The following is a 12,579-nucleotide window of genomic DNA, read 5'->3' on the forward strand; positions in this document are numbered from 1 at the left end:
CCGCAGACGCCGAGGTGGGCGCTTGTGCCAGGATCGCGGGGCGCGGGTACGGGCTCCTTGGGCGCCCCGAGGGGGCTGCTGGCCGGGGTAAGACCCGCGGTTTCTTCGGAGGATCGGGTCCAGTTCCAGGAGAAGGAGGCAGCAGGCGTGCGGGGCCGGGGGAAGGGGGCCGGGCGGCGGAGACTCCCTGTCCGCACCCCCGCGGCGAGGCCCCCGGGCCGCTCTGCTTAGGGGCCGAGGGAACCGGGCGGGAGGCAGGTGCGGAGGTCACGGTCCCAGCGCCTGGGAGGAGCCCTCGGGAGGGTGTCGCGGCCCGGCTGGTGGGCAGGAGCGAGCCGGGGCCGGCGCGGCTGCTGGGGGGCGGGGAGGAGGCGCGGGAGGCGGGGCGGAGGCGGCGGCGCCCCCAGGATCCACTCGCCCAGCGCCGGACCCTGCACTCCGAGCCGCGGCCGCCACCCGCCCCGCAGCCAACTTGGGCCGAAACTTCCCCGGGTCCCGCGCTCCGGAGCAGGGCGCGCAGCCCAGCGAGACCGACGGCGGCCTCCCGAGCCCGCGCCTCGGGCCCAGGGCCTCCCTCCGGATCGGCCGCAGGCTCCGCACCCCCCGACCGTCCCCGCCCGCCGAGTTCGGGGGTCCCCGGCGCGGAGCAGGGAGCCCTCCGGGCGGCAGGAGGGCGCGCAGACTCCGAGCGCCGGGGCTGCCTGGCCGGGCTCCGGTGGACACCTCGGAGGCTGCCCCAGCATCTGGGGGGGGCCCGAGACGCCTCGGCGGGACCCCGGGAGCTGAGCACGCCCGCCCGCGCCGCCAGCCCCGCGCCCCGGCCGCGGATGAAGAGTCGGAGGCGGCGGCCCGAGCGGCCCGCGCGCTGAGAGGAGCGGGCAGGGTCTGCCCCGGGCCCCGCCGGCCGCCCCCTGCGCCCCCTGCGCCCCCGCGGGCCGCGCCTCACCCACCGACCCAGCGCAGCCGGGCGCAGGAAGAGCCGGGCCGGGCCGGGCCGAGCGGCGCCCGGAGCCCGCGGGCCTGACAAGCGGCGGGACATGCAGGTAAGCGCCGGCCCTCGCCCCCGGGGACGGCCCCGCCGCCGCCCCCGGCTGCCGAACCTCGCGCGGCTCCTCCGCCTTCCCGGCCCCGCGGCCGCGCTGGGTGTCCGCCGGGTGGGCCTGCGCGCCGCGGGCGTCGGGTCGGGGAGGGCCGGGGTGGGCCGCGGCGGCGGCGGGGTCAGGTGGGGGGAAGGGAGGCGCCCCGGGCCGGGGCGGCGGACAAAGCTGGGGACCGCCGGGACCTCGGCGCGGGCAGGTATGGGCTCCGGGGTCGGCGGCGCAGGCGGGGCCCGGCGCTGCCCGCGGCTGTCCGAGGAGGGGCGGCCTCTGAGCTTCGCGCTCACTCTCCCGGGTTTGGTCGGGCCCAGCCTGGACCCTCCGCCGAGGTCTGCGCCGGCATCGAGCAGCCCCGCTCGAGGTTACTTTACCCGCCGGACGCGGGTGGGTGCCTGCGTTTCTGCCTGGACCGCGCAGGTAGAGCCCGAGCGCCGCTCAGCTTTGTGTTTCTCCGGTTGCTCCAGCGCTCCACGTCCCCGCCGTGGGAGAGGCGGGACGAGACCTCCTCCTCCTCCACTTTCTTGGAGCCTCGGTGGACGTGTAGCCCGCGCTCCAGTCGGAGCCGAACCCCCGGATATTTGCTGCAGATCGCTGGGAGAGGCAGTTCGGTTTGCGGGGAGCCTGCCTGGCTCTGTTTTACAGGGAGGGAAACTGAGGTGGCTCCGGCCCTGCGTTGGTTACTCAGCTGAAAGGGTGTGTGTGTCGGGTGTTCCTCTCCGCTTTACCCGGGCCCTTCTTCACTGCTTTTGCCACCTGGCCACGTTGGCAACAGCTTCCAGTTGCTACTCCCCTGGGCAGAGGTTCAGCCTGGTACCTGGAGGAGAAAAGCTAGGGATCATGGAATCAACCCCCCAAACTGCTCCAGGGGCCCCGGAATGTGCCCAGTCACCAGAGCTGCGATGGGACGTCTGTGCCCATGCCGTCAGTGTGGAGCCGAAAACCCTGGCTCGGCAGGGCAGGGTCAGCTGCTAGCCAGCCACCAGCACTCATCCAGGCACACGGGGGGAAGCCTAGGGAGCCCCCTCCTGTGGCTGGCCCCGAAGGCAACAGAGAGCCCAGGCAGCAGCGGGCACGCCCTCAGAAAGCCTAAGGACCCTTTCCTGCACCCAGCCTCTCCTGCCATCCGATTAACCGGCAGAATTCACTTACGCAAAGGCAAGACTCCCCATCTCAGGCACAGACGAGTGGATGCCAGACCTGGAGCTTGCACCCGCACCCCTGCCTAGGCTCACACACACAGGTCCTGGCAAACACACCGACCTATTAGAGGTGGAAGACTGAGGGGTGGTTTTCCTCCATCTCAAAATAGTGTCTGTTCTCGCTTTGACACACAAGATTTGTGGTTATAAATAGCAAGAAGGAGGAGGGTGTCTCCTTGGAAGGATGGCAGTGCTGAAAGAGACCTCTTAGGCACCCTTGCGAGAGGAGTGACGGAGCTGGCGTCTTCATGGTGATGACAAGTCCAGCAGTCCAAGGGAAGGGTCACAATGAAAACCAGGGCTTTTTACTAACAGGTGCAGGTGGCGCGGACAACAGGGCAGGACGTGAAGGGAGTAAAGGAACCTAAAGCGACAATGGATGGGTCAATACCCAAAGGCAGCCAGGAGAGACATCTCCCCTTCCCTTTCTTTCTCTTCTTAAAGACAGTCAGGCCAAGGGCGTGCGACGCTCTGTGGGATCTGCCTGCCAGGGGAGCAGGAGCCAGGCTCGGAGGAGCTGGCTGGTCTTTTTCCACCCATGGATTTCATACTTTCCCAGGCTCTGATATCTTATGTATTTGAATATGAATAGGTGATTGAGAGTGTGTGTCTGTGTGTTTCTCCAAGGTATCTGAAACCGGTCTCCTCTTTAGTTCATTTGGTGATTGTAATATCACCAGGGGTTTCTTATTGACTTGAAACTACCCTTTTCTAAAATTTTTTCTGTCCAAAAAGCATAAGTTAAAGGGATATTGCCAAAATTGCTGGGAGCCATATGCTGCAAAAAGAAAAAATCTGGAATTCTTCTTCCCTTGTGTATTTCACCCTCTGACTCTAGGGGCAGCTGAAAGATTTTTTGTTTGCTCTTCTTCAAGATCAAGAAAGGCAGAGAACTAGGCTGGTCTGTTCTAATTTTTAATTCTAGGATGGTTCTGCTGCTTTCTGGATTGCCGCAGCCTGGCTTCTCTAGCATGGAGGGAAGTTTTTACGTGTGGTGATAGTCCTTGTCTTCTCTGAAATAGAAACCAGTCAGTCCACAAAAGCTCTCGTGTCGGCGAGAGCTTTTTCTCTCTGGCTTCTTTTCAAACCGCCTGCCATTTATCTCCTTAATCTTCTAACCAGGTCTTCAGAGCCCATCTTTGCTCCAGCGCTAGTCCTGGATGCAGTCCTCAGAGTGTGTGGTCGTGGTGGTAGTTACTGGTTGTTGGGTAACTCCATCAGGTCTCTGAAGACACACAACAGCAGTAGATGTAAAAGCCCTCTGGGCAATGAGAGCATGTGGGAGCTCCACTTACGGGCAGCCTTGGCTGGTTTCTGTTGAGCATCTTCACCGTTATCTACGAGTCCAGAAACATCCAGCAGAGGGATTGTGCATCGATATTGCCATCAAGATGAAAAGACATGCTCATTTTAAATCTGAGCCACCCTTTAAAGTAAAACTAACCTTCTGTCCATCTCTGGGGCGCAGCCTGTGTGCTCCCCCAAGCAGCATGCTGGAGGAACCCTGAAAACAGATCAGCTCTTTGGTACAGTTCTGGCTGGACTGTTCCCTTCAGCGAGAAATGCCCCAACTCTGGAGAGCAGGTGACTGCACAGCCCCTACCAGGCCCTCTCCACCCCTGGCCCGGCTCTGTTTACCTGGCTAAATTTAAATCTCCGCCCCCTCCATCCCAGTTTGACCCACTGGCTTGCGGTCTCGCCACTGGGCTGGCTGCTGCGGCAGCATTTCCTGACTTCTTCGCCCCTGTGGTTGCAGTGTGGTCTCTTTGTGCTGCATGAATCCTCTTCTAGACTTTCTAAAGTTGGTCTCTCTCCCTGCTGCTTCTCCACCCATGTGGCTTTCTTCCCATCTCTTTCCTCCTGGGTGAGTTGGAACCTGGTTCAGTACTGGGGGAAGATGCTCTCCCCTAACCCTTCCAGATACTGTGCACGGAGGTCACAGGAAGCCTAGACTCAAGCTGTCACTTAAGGTCCTCAGGGGGCTGTGCTGACTGTAATCATTACCCAGCCTGGCTGCCAGGCTCTCGGATCCCCTTTGAGTAAGCACGTAGGGTGCTGGCAGCAGTGCAGCCCTTAAAGGGACAGGGACATTCTCTAAGGTCTTTGGCACCCCAAACCTCCAACTCCCCTAAGAAGCCAACCCACTTGGATGTCCTGTTCTTTGCATCACTGTCTTTTCTTGAGGTTTTGCTGGGGAGGGTGTTTGAGTGGGTTGGGGTGCACACGGTAGCGTCTCTCTGGGTCTCAGTAATATTTTCTTTTCTTTCCTTTTTTTTTTTTTTTTTTTTAACAGGGTCTTTCTCTGCTGCTCAGGCTAGAGTGCAGTGGTATGATAATGGCTCACTGCAGCCTCGACCTCCTGGGCTCAAGTGATCCTCTCACCTCAGTCTCCCCAGTGGCTGGGACTGTAGGAGCCATGCACCACCATGCCTGGCTAATTTTTTTTTTAAATTTTTTGTATAAATTGGGTTTCACTATGTTGCCCAGGCTGGTCTTGAATTCCTGGGCTTAAGTGATTCTCCTGCCTCAGCCTCCCAAAGTGCTGGGATTATAGACATGAGCCACCTTGCCCAGCCTTGCTTGTCTTTTCTATAAAGTGAGAGCAATGGGTTAGTTGGTCCCAGGGGCCCCTTCCAGCTCTAATATCCTGTCACTCTGAACAGCTCGAGCTCTTTCAGGTTTGGGAATCCCTCTGCTGTGGACAGGCCTGGAGTGTCCCCACCAGAGGGGTGGGGGGTGATCCGGGCCTGCTGCTTTCACAGAGTTACTGTTTCACCAGCCGTGGTCTCAGAGGCAGGGTTTGTGGTCAAGCTGGAGGCTCAGGTTGTGCTCCTGGCTTTGGGCTTGGGCCTGCCAGGGGCCTCTGTGGTTCGCTGGCATCTGGGAGATTATGACAAGCCTCTGTCTCCAGCTTTGGGTGACTTTGGGGCTGGTGCCTGAGTTCTAGGGGGAGGCACCCCAACCTTTCTTAAAGGGGTATACAGTCTCCTCTGTAGCCTCCTAGAGCCCCAGAAATGCTAACTCCTAAAAGGTTACTCCTGTCTAATTTATACAGTGGATTTACTGAGGCCTGGGAAACGATAGCTGGCCTTGGCTTAGAAAAGGCAGTGAACTCACAAGTTCTTGGTTTACACACTTTAGCCCCCAAAAGTCACTTTAGAGCTATCTGCAAATGATTAATTGTTGGATTTGCTCTGAGTCCTGTTGTGGAAGCAAAAACTGTAACATAAAAATATAATGTTATGAAAAATCTAAAGTAACAAAGCTTTTCCGAGGCCAGCTCGTGGCCATCCTGTTTGCTGCTCTCAGTGTGGCTGGCTCCTCTTAGAGAGGTCAAGCCCAGAACCGAAGGTGCGCAGCCGCAGAGCAGCCCTGAGCTCCTGGGCTCTTGCTGGTGTCGTGCCTGCACTGGTGACACTTCCTGAACTTAACCAGTGGATGGACATGGGCAAGAGGCCAGTGGCCCCGCACCCATTTCTCTTACCGGTGAATATCCCCCAGATGACAGGAGGCTTGTCTTGCTCTGGGAGGTTGGGGCAAAGTTGAGTGCCTGTCATAGACTCCTCCCTAAGGTTATAGATTTCACCTGTATTTGTTGAGAAGTTTCTCCTGAGAAATTTTGAGTAAAGAATTACTGAATTTTCTTAGAAATCTTGTTTGGGGGTATGAGACCTGCAATCAAAGCAATTAAACTTTTAAAGAGATTGTGTATATAAATTGAGAACTAGTATATCACCCTTGGGAGCGGGGGCTGGTGAGTGAGGGAAGAGGGGGCATTTTCAGTTGCACTGACAGGGTATATGCTGGGACGAGGAGGGCTTTTGAGGCAGACTTCTGGGTGCAAACCCCAGCACAGCTGCGTCACCTGAGGTAGGGCAGGTTACCTGACTTCTCTGTGTCTCTGTTTTCTTACTTGTGTACTGGAAACCGTAACTTTATACCTATCTCTATGTGGTATGTGGTGGTTAGGACTAGTGTACATAAAGCATCTGGACCATGCCTGGAGCCTTGTGGGGCTCTAGACGCGACAGCTTTTGTGGTGATACTGATGCGGGCTGGCTGGCAGGGCCGCTAGAACCCCTTGGCACCTGCCCTGGACTTGCTCTGCCTTGAAAGATGGAGGCAGCTTTATGTGGGACACTGGCACCACCGACTGCTTGTGTCAGCATGCCTCGCCCTTCCCCAGGGAAATGCGTCTCACGGACATTGACTGTGTCCCATCAGGCATAAGAGTCATTTTGATCATTACGTGACAGGAAGAGAGGTTTGTGGAAGGACTGGGAGAGCACAGATGCTCAGGGTGGGCTGCCATGAAGGGAAGGAAGAGGGAGGCAGGTCGATGGGAGAGGAGAGCTCAGTGCTGACGTAGTCCTGCGCAGTTGAGAATCCGGCAAGTCCCTGGCTGAAAAGGAGGGGGTCCTGCTGACCCCATCTCAGAGGCATCTGTTGTTTTAACTAAGCAAATGCTGATATGTTCCCTGGATTTGGAAGTCACCCAAAATCTTAACTTGTTGCATTTTGTTATTCTTAAAAAGGTAACCTCTGTGAAGTCATATCTAAAATCAGCTTTAGGCTGGGCAAGGTGGCTCACGCCTATAATCCCAGCACTTTGGGAGGCCGAGGATCATTTGAGGTCAGGAGTTCGAGACCAGCCTGACCAAAGCTTATCCTAAGCTCGGGTGATCCTCCTGCCACAGCCTCGTGAGTAGCTGAGACTACAGGCACGCACGACTGTGTCCGACTAATTTTTAAATTTTTTGTAGAGATAGGGTCTCATTATGTTGTCCAGGCTGGTCTTGAACTCCACTTCAAGTGATCCTCCCACGTTGGCCTCTCAAAGCTCTGGGATTGCAGGTGTGAGCCACCACTCCTGGCCCATTGCCTCCCCTTTGCTGTACGACCTTCACTTGGCTTCCAGAGCATCTCACTCTTCCAGTTTCCCTTCTTGCTCATCGGCAGCAGCTCACCTGATTATCTCTTTGGACCTCTTGTCTTCTCTATGTACAGTTATACGCTGCATGAAGATGTTTCGGTTAATGATGGACTGCATAGACCACAGTGGTTGCATAAGATATTTCACTGTGCCTTTTCTATGTTTAGATTTGTTTAGATACACAAATACTTACCACTGTGTTCCAGCTGCCTAGAGTATCCAGTACAGTCACATGCTGTGCAGGTTTGCAGCCCAGGAGCAATCAGCTAGAGCATCTCACTTGGGTGTATAGTAGGCTCTACCATCTAGGTTTGTGTAAGTTCACTCTGTGACATTCACACAGTAATGACATTGCCTAATGACACGTTTCTCAGGATGTATCCCTGTTGTTAGGCGACGTGTGACTGTACTGTACACTCTGATGGTTGTAAGTACTGTCTCTGCCCTTAGGAACCTCATGGTTTTGTGTCTTGCCTGCTCCTCTCTCTTGAACTCCAGACCGGTGTTGCTGAAGCAGCACCTCCTCTACAGAATTACATGCCTCTGAGCTCGTCCCTGCCTTCCCACAGCCCTCTCCATCTCATCCTCCTTGTTGCTCATGCTGTAAACCCTGGAGTCAGTCTTGACTTTTCCCTTCTCTCCCTTCTGACATCGAATCCATCAGTGATTCTTGCCAAATCCAAATTCAGAACGTTCTCAGCACCCTGATGACTTCTCACCTCCTCTACCCTTCTCATCCCGGCTCATTAGGAGGCACCTCCTAATTGGTCTTTCTGAGTTAGTTAGGGCAGCAATCCTGTGTGATATGTCAGATCTTGTCACTTTTCTCTTCAAAACCTTCCAGTGGCCTTCCATCTCATGCAGGAGAAAGCCAAGTTCTCACACTGGCTTGCAAGCCCTTGGTGGGCAGCCCCCACTTACCTCTGCGACCTCACCCTAGCAAGGACTTCTGTGACTTTCCTGTATAGATCATAACCCTTTCATCATTCTCTAGCCCTCTTCTCTGCTTTATTTCTCTCTGTTATACCCATGGAACATACAGGTATTTTATATTTCCCTTATTGGTCCTCTGTCAGCTTCCCCTTGCTAAAACAGAAACACCACAAGGGCAGGGGTTGTTGTCTGTTTTGTCCACTGTTGTATCTTAAAGAGTACATGGGACAGTGCCTGACACGCAGTGGGTGTTCAGTGAACATTTGCTGAAGGACTTAAGTGGATGAAAGACAGCGGTTTCACCTGCTGGCAGGGAAGAGTGTTAACAGTGGGAACAGGCTGAGCGTGGTGGCTCATTCCTGTAATCTCAGTGCTTTGGGAGGGATGGCTTGAGGCCAGGAGTTCGAGGCCAGCCTGAGCAACATAACAAGACACCCATCTCTACAAAAAATTTTAAAAAGTATCTCGGTGTGGTGGTGCACACCTGTAGTCCCAGCTACTTGGGAGGCTGAGGTGGGAGCATCACTTGACCCTGGGAGGTTGAGGCTGCAGTGAGCTATGACTGTGCTGCTGCACTCCAGCCTGGGTGACAGAGGGAGACCTTGTCTGAAAACAAGCAAACAAAATCGTAGGTTCTTCCTCTGCTCTGTTGCTCCCTCCCCATCTTGGCCTCCTTTGCCATACCACAGAGGTGGGGCAGCTGGCAAGAACATGTGGCCCTGGGATATGCCTGTTTTATCAGAACTGATGAAAGTATAACATGTTCACTGAAAAACATTGACTTTTTTTCATTTTTTAATTCATTCATATTTTCATTGAAAATATGAAGAAAATGATGATTTTGAGTTATCATTGGTAGGATTTTGGTGCATTCCTTTTCGGTTTTTTCTGCCTGTGTGTACAAGCACACATGTATTTTGCAGGCTCAGGTGTGTGTTTCCACACATGCCCGTCTCCTCCGGACAGGCAGTGACACCTTGAGGGCCAGCACCGTGCCTGTTCTCCTCCTCTCCAGCTCCTCTCTTGAGCCTGGCGCGGATCGGGTGCACACGGTGGTAGATCACAGGGGTGGCTGGACAAGTGCGTGATCTGTTTCCTGGTGAGCACCTGGAGTCCATGCAGAGCCGGTCCCTGTGATTTCTTTGCCTTTTTGGTTCATGAGCTGCTGGGTAAGGGCAATGTCTTCACCACTTTTGTTTCCTTAAGGTTGTTCAGGAGTCAGGTTTCTCAGCCCCGACACCATGGATATTTTGGACCCAATAATTCTTTGTTGAAGAGGGCTGCTCCGTGCATTGTAGGATGTCTGAGAACACACCTGGCCCCTACCCACACGATGCCAGTAGCACCCCACTCCGAAGGATGACAACCAAAAATGTCTCTGGACATTGCCAAATGTCCCGTGGGGAGAGCGAGAGGGAGCAGAGTCACCCTGGGAGACGACCGCTGTTCCAAAATGCCTCTGGTTTTTTCCTGACAGTCTTGCCTTGTTTTTGTTTCTCCTAAATCCTGTGGATTTATTATCCGTTTTACATCCTATTTCCATGCTACTGCCGAGGGCAGGCCGTTGGGGAGCTGATGTGAATTATGGCAGCCGCTTTCTCACTAGCTGTTTGTCCCTGGGCCCACCCTCACAAGGCCATCTCCCCCGCTGCTCCCAGGTGGACCATGCCACTACCCTCTTCACCCATGAACGGCCACCCTGCTGATTAAACAGGTCCTCAAGTTGAATGAGGTGTCCTGTAGCAGAAGAGGTTTTGGTATTTACTGTGTAGTTGGGGTATCAGCCTTCCTTGGCTAGTCTGGCGGTGATTTTCAAGCTTTTACAAGTCTTTGCAAGCCCGTGCTTTCCGTCCTGTCCGGTGGAAAGCGCATGGCCTTGAGGCTCAGGGGGACTTCGGTTTAAACTAACTCAGCTGTTCAAGCCTGATTGGCTTGCCTTGCCCATTTAGGTTTTCTGAACTCCAGTTTCTTCACTGTTTAAACAGGGATAATAATGCCCAACTCCTAAGGTCATTTTTGAGAATGAAATGTGATAATCTTGTGAATTAGGGCAATGCCTAACATGTATCATGTACTTACTCAATGTTAGGTCCCTCTTTAACACTTCATTGAAAAAAAGTAAAAGTGTCAAGAAATTGACCCCTAGATTCTGAGATACCTTGTCAGAATTTAGGCAGAAGATCTGAGTGTTTTATAATTTGGTTTATTTTGATGATTGAGGAGACAAAGGAGACCTGAGAATTCACTTCCATGACAGCTGCTGTTACCGAAGGCCTGTTGAGAGGTCTGCAGCTCCAGGCGCTTGGACTTTTCCGGGACAGTCCTCCCAACCAAGAGGTGGGTTCCTGGATGGCAGGAGTGATGTCCTCCTTGTCTGGGCTCCTCTCTCCTCACTGGTAATCCCACCACTCGGCGTTGCTGCTGCGCAGCCATATTGACAAGTTAATGAGCTATGACTTTTAAACAGGTTATCCTCCCCGGTTCAAGAAATCCAGCCATAATTACCATGTTTCATCGATATTAAGATGCATTTCAACATATCTGAGGTCAGAATGCATCTCAGAATCAATATTGTATGACAGTTCGATGACAAGTACTTTTCTTTCTTAGTGGTACAAAATAATGGTGCATTCTAGAATCAGTAGCATCTTAGGTTTGGTGAAATAAGGTAATTGATCACTGTTTACTAAGGGGACCTGTTGTCATTTCCTGGTGCCTACCTTGGTGTTCACTTGGAAATGCACTTTTGTATTTTGCCAAACAGAATATTTGTTTCCTGTCACCTTCAAGTTGAACGTCTGTTAACCATGTTAAAATTGAGAGAGGAAATTCTAGGCAAAAACTGGACGTCCCATGGACCCTGGACCCTGATGCTTGAGCCTGCTGGGCTGCTCGTGGCCACCTGGGAATCAGCAGTCCAGGATTTCTGCCCTTGCATTACTGAGAATCTTGAGCAAACGTGCTCATCACTGCCAGTCTCCCTCTTCTCATTGGTAAATGGAGTCACAGTGTAACCCCTTCCTATCTCATAGAACCGCTAGGGTCAAGCGACATGGTGTGTAGGGAAGTGCTTTATAACCAATGTTAAGAACAACAAAGTGCTGTTCCTACCTGATACGCAGAAGGGAACTGTGACCCAAAGACTTCTTTAAATTCACTGACAAAACACAGCTCCAGGTGACTCAGTGTTGATTCATACCTGGCACTTGTCTTCTTGTTTGTCTATTTCTAGGAGAGAGACTTTGAAATTATAGAAGCTTGTGTGGTGAGATGAAATAGTATCCCAAAGGATCAAAAAGAAGTTACATCCTATAAGTAGAATGCAAGCTTTTTTTTTTTCTTTTTTCATTTTATGCTTTCCTGTTTCACTGCCTTGGCACTGGAAAATATGGGGTAAAATGTTGTTAACATTAACACAAATATATTTATCATGAAGAGTAAATCTAATCTCTTATGTACAGTGTTTTAAAAAAATCAAGTTCTAGCCAGGCGCAGTGGCTCACGCCTGTAATCCCAGCACTTTGGGAGGCCGAAGTGGGCGGATCAGGAGGTCAAGAGATCGAGACCATTCTGGCTAACATGGTGAAACCCCATCTCTACTAAAAATACAAAATTAGCTGGGCGTGGTAGCGCGCGCCTGTAGTCCCAGCTACTCGTGAGGCTGAGGCAGGAGAATCGCTGAAACCCGGGAGGCAGAGGTTGCAGTGAGCCAAGATCGCGCCACTGCACTCCGGCCTAGCGACAGAGCGAGACTCCATCTCAAAAAAAAAAAAAAAAATTAAGTTCTGCAGTGCAACAGGTGCTGGCTCAACCCTCGCCCCAAAACCTCATGGCAGTGTGACCAGCGCACACAGGTGACCTTGAAGCAAGTCAGCCAAACTTTCTTGACCCCAGTTTCCTCATCTGCTAAAATCTTAAAAAGCTGTTGTGAGGATGACATGAAATGAATAGAAAGCACTTACATTATAAATGCATGCAGAGCCTTGCACTTAGAAAGCACCAGAAAATGTTGGCTCTAATTATGCTTCTGAGCAACCACAAAACACGCTATTGTGCAATTGCCAGTGACTGGTTCTGCTGACAGAATCAAAGGCTTGGTTGTGTCTGGGAGGAAGGAATGAAGTGGTGTTATTTTCATACTTAATGCTGGCGTTAATAAGCTACACAAACATGTCAATTTAACAGTAGTCTGACCTAAATAATATTGCATTTTCGACACATACAGCATGTTATACAGTAATCAAATCAAGAATCCTGGTCGAAACCTTACCAAACAGCTTTAAAATATTTCCTTTCAAATGAGATTCTTGAAGTTCACTGTTACCCACTCCATGTGCTGAAGTCTTAAGCAGCATCCTACTTTTATGCTTAAAAGCCCAGGAGACATGGCCGGGCACGGTGGCTCACACTTGCAATC

The 12,579-nt window shown here is 52.8% G+C and overlaps 1 protein-coding gene across 1 annotated transcript in view; it reads left to right on the forward strand.

The window, feature by feature from the left end:
* Window positions 1–439: 439 nt before the first annotated feature.
* Window positions 440–12,579, forward strand: part of WNT5B (Wnt family member 5B) — a 125,731-nt gene continuing 113,591 nt past the window's right edge. Inside the window, exon 1 of the mRNA XM_055357531.2 lies at window positions 440–1,043. Within this exon, the coding sequence (XP_055213506.1) occupies window positions 1,038–1,043 (6 nt within the window). The 5' untranslated portion in view covers window positions 440–1,037. The remainder of the gene's footprint in view (window positions 1,044–12,579) is intronic.

The sequence above is a fragment of the Gorilla gorilla genome, chromosome 10 (assembly GCF_029281585.2).
Source record: "Gorilla gorilla gorilla isolate KB3781 chromosome 10, NHGRI_mGorGor1-v2.1_pri, whole genome shotgun sequence".
Classification (NCBI taxonomy): domain Eukaryota; kingdom Metazoa; phylum Chordata; class Mammalia; order Primates; family Hominidae; genus Gorilla; species Gorilla gorilla.